At 34.2% G+C, this 4,976-nt stretch overlaps 1 protein-coding gene across 4 annotated transcripts; it reads left to right on the top strand.

The window, feature by feature from the left end:
* The first annotated feature begins 222 nt into the window (after positions 1-222).
* LOC132185748 (protein BYPASS1-LIKE-like) lies at positions 223-2,338 on the top strand. Of its 4 annotated transcripts, none has more exons than XM_059599531.1 (2): positions 223-358; positions 976-2,338. In XM_059599531.1, the coding sequence occupies exon 2, from the start codon at positions 1,018-1,020 to the stop codon at positions 2,152-2,154; it is 1,137 nt and encodes a 378-aa protein (XP_059455514.1). In that variant the 5' UTR covers positions 223-358; positions 976-1,017; the 3' UTR covers positions 2,155-2,338. The 4 variants fall into 4 exon arrangements, with proteins under 4 accessions (XP_059455514.1, XP_059455529.1, XP_059455522.1 ...); XM_059599546.1 differs by lacking the exon at positions 223-358 and adding an exon at positions 370-478; XM_059599539.1 differs by lacking the exon at positions 223-358 and adding an exon at positions 370-483.
* The last annotated feature ends 2,638 nt before the right edge of the window (positions 2,339-4,976 follow it).

The raw sequence follows: 4,976 nt of genomic DNA, 5'->3' as shown, positions 1-4,976 counted from the left end.
GTCAGACCCGAAACTTAATCAAATCTTAAACAGGTAATCCAATAAAATCGAACCTAATACCTGTTAATTCGTGTTGAATTTACGAGTCATGTCAAAATTGTCAATCTTACTTTTATTAAAAAGTGTGATGTGTATTATTATTTTTTTTAGTTTAATTTAGAGGTATAAATGGAATGGTCGAGAAAGTATAGAAAATATTGAAAATATAAAAACTGATTCGCAGTTTCACATCATCAACCAATGGAATATCTTGTGAATATTTTCATTAATTCCGAAATTTCCGGTCTTGACTCCAAGGCGAGGCTCTCAGGTCCTTCGCTTGGTTTTCAAGATCCACCAGTTGTAAAAGTCGCTCTCTGTATGTAATTATTATCTTTCTTTCTTTCTTTCTATATAGGAACCGCTCTCTACGTATTTGATTCTCCACACATATATGTTTTATTCTGAATAGCTTTGTGGAAACATACTCTAATTTGAAGTAAGGTATAAGGAACTTTCTTTCTTTTTTGCTTTCGTGCCATATGCCCTATTTTGATTATTCGGTTCCCATCAGCCAATTTGGTATTCGATCTTCTTGAATTGGCAAATCTGGGTATTCGGAATTTGTTGGGGGTTTTGGGTTGAACTGTAGCCGGGTTTTCAAATTTCTTATATTTGGGATCTAGCTTTGATCAAATTCCTTTTTTTCTTTTTTTTCTTGGTGGGTTCGTTTCTGTTTGTGTTATTATATTGAGATTTGCTTTTTTTCGCCGGAGGATAGACAAGTTTTGTGGGTTTTGGGTTGCACAACTCTCCGCATTTAGCTTGTCGGATCTTGTTGAATTATATTTATAAATGAATCTGAATTACTGACAAGGTTTTGTTGATTTTGTGGATTTGTGGTCATGAATTCCTGAGGGTTTTTATTATTATTATTATTTTTTATTTTTTATTTCTTATTTTAATATTGTGACAATGCCCTCTACTGATAACCAGGGTTCTTCACCTTTGGCCTCATTTGGCCGCTCGATCTGGAGTATGAGGAGAGAACAGGTTCATTCCATGGAACCTAATCATGAATTTAGTGCCCATGAATTAGAGCTTGAATTGTTCCAAAAACAAGTTTCAGACCGATTTCATGACCTCTCAGCTGTTAGTGCTGATGATTTGCTCTCAATTCCGTGGATAAAGAAGCTTATGGATGTCTTTCTCAGCTGCCTCGAAGAATTCAGGGTTATTTTGGCGAACAGCAAAGAATTGGTCTCTAAACCCCCTTTGGATCGATTGGTTGCTGAATTCTTTGAAAGGAGTGTGAAGGCGCTTGATATCTGTAATGCCACTCGTGATGGGATTGAAAAGATTCGTTTGTGGCAGAAGCATTTGGAGATTGTTTTGCGTGCTTTTGAATCTCAGCAGAGGGCGTGGGGAGAAGCCCAGTTTCGTCGAGCAAGAAAGGGTTTGATGGATCTAGCGCTTGCAATGCTTGATGATAAAGACTCTGGCTCTGTGTTTTCCCACCGGAACCGGTCATTCGGGCGCCATAACGCCACCAGGGACCATCATCATCGTCGGCATCACTCCTCCGGCTCGGGCTCCGGGGGCCATTCTCGGTCTCTTTCATGGAGTGTGTCTCGTTCTTGGTCTGCAGCCAAGCAGCTCCAATCAATTGCCACCAACTTGACGGCGCCGCGTGCCAATGAGGTTGTAGCCACAAATGGGGTTGCGGTCCCTGTTTTCACCATGAGCTCGCTGCTCATGTTTGTGTTATGGGTTCTTGTTGCCGCAATCCCATGTCAGGACCGGGGCCTCAACACCCATTTCTCAATCCCGCGGCAGTTCTCATGGGGAACTCCGATGCACTCCCTCCATGAGCGAATTGTAGAGGTGTCGAGGAAGCGTGAGCGCCGGAACTGTAATGGGTTGCTGAAGGAGATTTACCAAGTTGAGAGATGCGCGCGCCACATGACTGACATGGTAGATATGGTTCAATTTCCATTGACAGAGGAGCAGAAACTGGAAGTGGAGAATGGGGGCCAGGAGCTGGCGCTGATTTGTGAAGCTTTTAAGAATGGATTGGATCCATTGGAGCGCCAAGTGAGCCAAGTTTTCCGTAGGATTATGAATTGCCGAACCGAGGGTCTGGATTTCTTGAGTAAATCAAACAGTTTGGAGTAAAATGTACAAATTCGAGAATATACTGCAAGGAGGATGAATGAGATGAATTCAGGTAGATTTCTTGTATTTTGTCTCTGTACTTTGGTGTATAAAGAAGAAGAATTTGTATTTGTATCAAGATTTTTTGGTGCATTGTAGTGCTTTCAGGATTGTTTGAATATAGAGTATCGTTATTATTGCTTCTCTTGGCTGCTTATGTTTAAGGCTTTTCAATCAGTCATTTCTGTAATATTCAATTTTTTTTGAAAAAAAAAAAACAAAAATATTAACAATCAACTTAAAATTACTTTTTTGTTAGGGTAGGATAGCTGATGATTTGGTTGGTTAAATGTTGCAAATGTTTTGCTAATTGTTTTGTAAGAACTTTACCATGCATTTAGTAGGGGATTGGGTAATTTTAGTGCAGAGTGAAAAAGGAAGCAGCATACCATGGTAAGGGGATTAAAAGAGAATTTAAGAATGCGTAACCTTACCGGTTTTTACTTCCTAATTAGTTTTAGAAACCTCTTATGTTATGTAGCTTAGCTCGTAACTTGTTTAGTTGTTTATGGGGGATAGTGTCAATTTTTTGTAGTTTAGGGTAGACATTATTGCAATCGAAATTGAAAGATTAGAAATAATATTGTCAATTGAATGGTAGTTTGAAGAAGTATGTATATTGAAACAATGACGAGTTACAACAATTCAAGAGTTACAATATGATTTGTGTAAATTAAATTTATGTTGTTAATATAGAAGTAGAAGAGTCTTGTAACGTTTATACTCTTTTTTTTTTAAGAAAATACTTTGATATGTGGACATAGGCTATAAACTGAACTACTTTCATTCTTGTCTATCTTTCTCTCTACTATTTTTGATTACGAAACTTAACATAATATCAGAGCTTAAAAACTTATTCATGCGAGTACCCTTGATCTTGTGTGTGTTTTCTTGCTTTTTGTTCATCCCTTCCGCATATTCATTAATAACCAAAATCACCCCCACAATATCCATTCGCCAACAAAACTGCCCACTCGAGGTCCCAACTTGCAACCCAGAAAAGAAAAAAGAAAAAAATACTTAGAAGCCGAGGTCCAGATTTCATCGGATGTCATTCATGGTTGGATGGTATTGATTGAAAAGAGATTACGGATCTTAGGTTTCAGAGTTCCTCATGAGATCCCCTCCCGAGAAGTACAACATTTGGAAATTCACTCTAGGATTGCACTTCTCTAGTTTCAAAACTTTACAATGTGGTCTTTTTCTTAAAATATTCTACCAAACCTATTAATATAGGTCACTTCATGTTGATGGTGTCGACGTGGTTGGATTTTTAAGTCCCTTGATCAGCCTTCAACGTTGGGAATGATATTTCGATTGATCAGTGATGCATATCCCATCTAATATATGGAACTAGATCGTGTCACATATCTTGGTAAAACAACTACTTTCACATTATTCTATATATATATATATATATATATATATATATATATAACCAAAACATTTAGCTCATACATGATAATAGCATAAAAGTGCCTACTCATATTTCTCTTTTTCGTTCTTTTTTTTTTCTGAAATTATTTTGACGTGAAATTTGAGAGTAAGATAAAAGCTGCCAACTCATATTTTTTTAAGGAATACCTAAATTTTTCCTTCATAAACTACAGCTAATGTGCCACTTAGAGTATTTTATTTATTTATTTTTTACATGTCTACACATGGGAAGGAAAAAAATAGATTCAAACTAGTGACTTCCGCTTCATGAAACGTGGTACACAGTCGATTGAGTTACTCCTTTGGGGACACCATTTAAGAGTATTCTCATTAAACTTTGTATTCTTTAGTTAAAATTTGAATAAGAAACTCTCATTTTTAAATTTAACTAGCAACTTTTCAAAAACAGCACTCAAGAAACTTTTTAAATCTCACTCTATTTTATTTAAATATAATTTTTATTATACTTTAATTTTTATTTTTTTCTCAAAAGCGTCCATGCGGAGAGAAAAGGAAAATGAATATGAAAATGTGTGAAAATACGATAGAGAAGAGGTTTTTTTTTTTTTTTCAGATTTAGAATACAATTCTAACAAGAATTATAATAAAGAATGAGAAGAGAGCTTGATAAATAAATGTTTTTGTGAGTTTTAGTTAAAATTTGACTAAATAAAAGTTTATCGTAGTTGCTCTTACTTCAATAAAAGATTTGAAATTAGTGCACGAAAAGTAAGAGGAGATTTGTCCCTTGTAATTGCAAATTGCAATAAAGTAAAAAATGAGTACTAAAACTAGTTATTAAATTTTAGATGGATTATTATTAAATTTTAGAAAAAAGTTTATACACTCTTCTCAAACTATCACTCAATTGACAATGTCTTCAAGACAAAAAAAAAAAAAAAAAAAAAAAAAATCCACATACTTTTGTAAATAAGACAATAATATCCCTATAAATTCAACCCAAAAAAAAATTTCACTCCCTCTTTCATTTGTTTTTTTGTTTTAGTTTTTTTTTTTTTTAATTTAATTTTATTAAATGTATTTTTGTCATTAGGAAAAACATTGACAATTTTTAGTATTTTAAGGAGACATTATCCTAATTGAAAATTTGAAGAGATCAATTGGGTGATTATTTGAAAAAAATATGTGATTTTTTCCTAAATTTTAAATTTAATGATAATTTTTTATAACACTAAAAAAAGGTATGCATTTAAAAATATAAAAATGAGAATATCTATTGAACCTTGTTACTTTGATTTGCTCATAATCAGGGTTCTTTTATTCAAAAACTTCATATTTACTTGTGCAACATGTGCCCATAAAGCCAAAAAAAAAACACAAAACAA

The sequence above is a fragment of the Corylus avellana genome, chromosome ca1 (assembly GCF_901000735.1).
Source record: "Corylus avellana chromosome ca1, CavTom2PMs-1.0".
NCBI lineage: Eukaryota > Viridiplantae > Streptophyta > Magnoliopsida > Fagales > Betulaceae > Corylus > Corylus avellana.
This window is presented reverse-complemented; position numbering and strand designations above follow the sequence as displayed.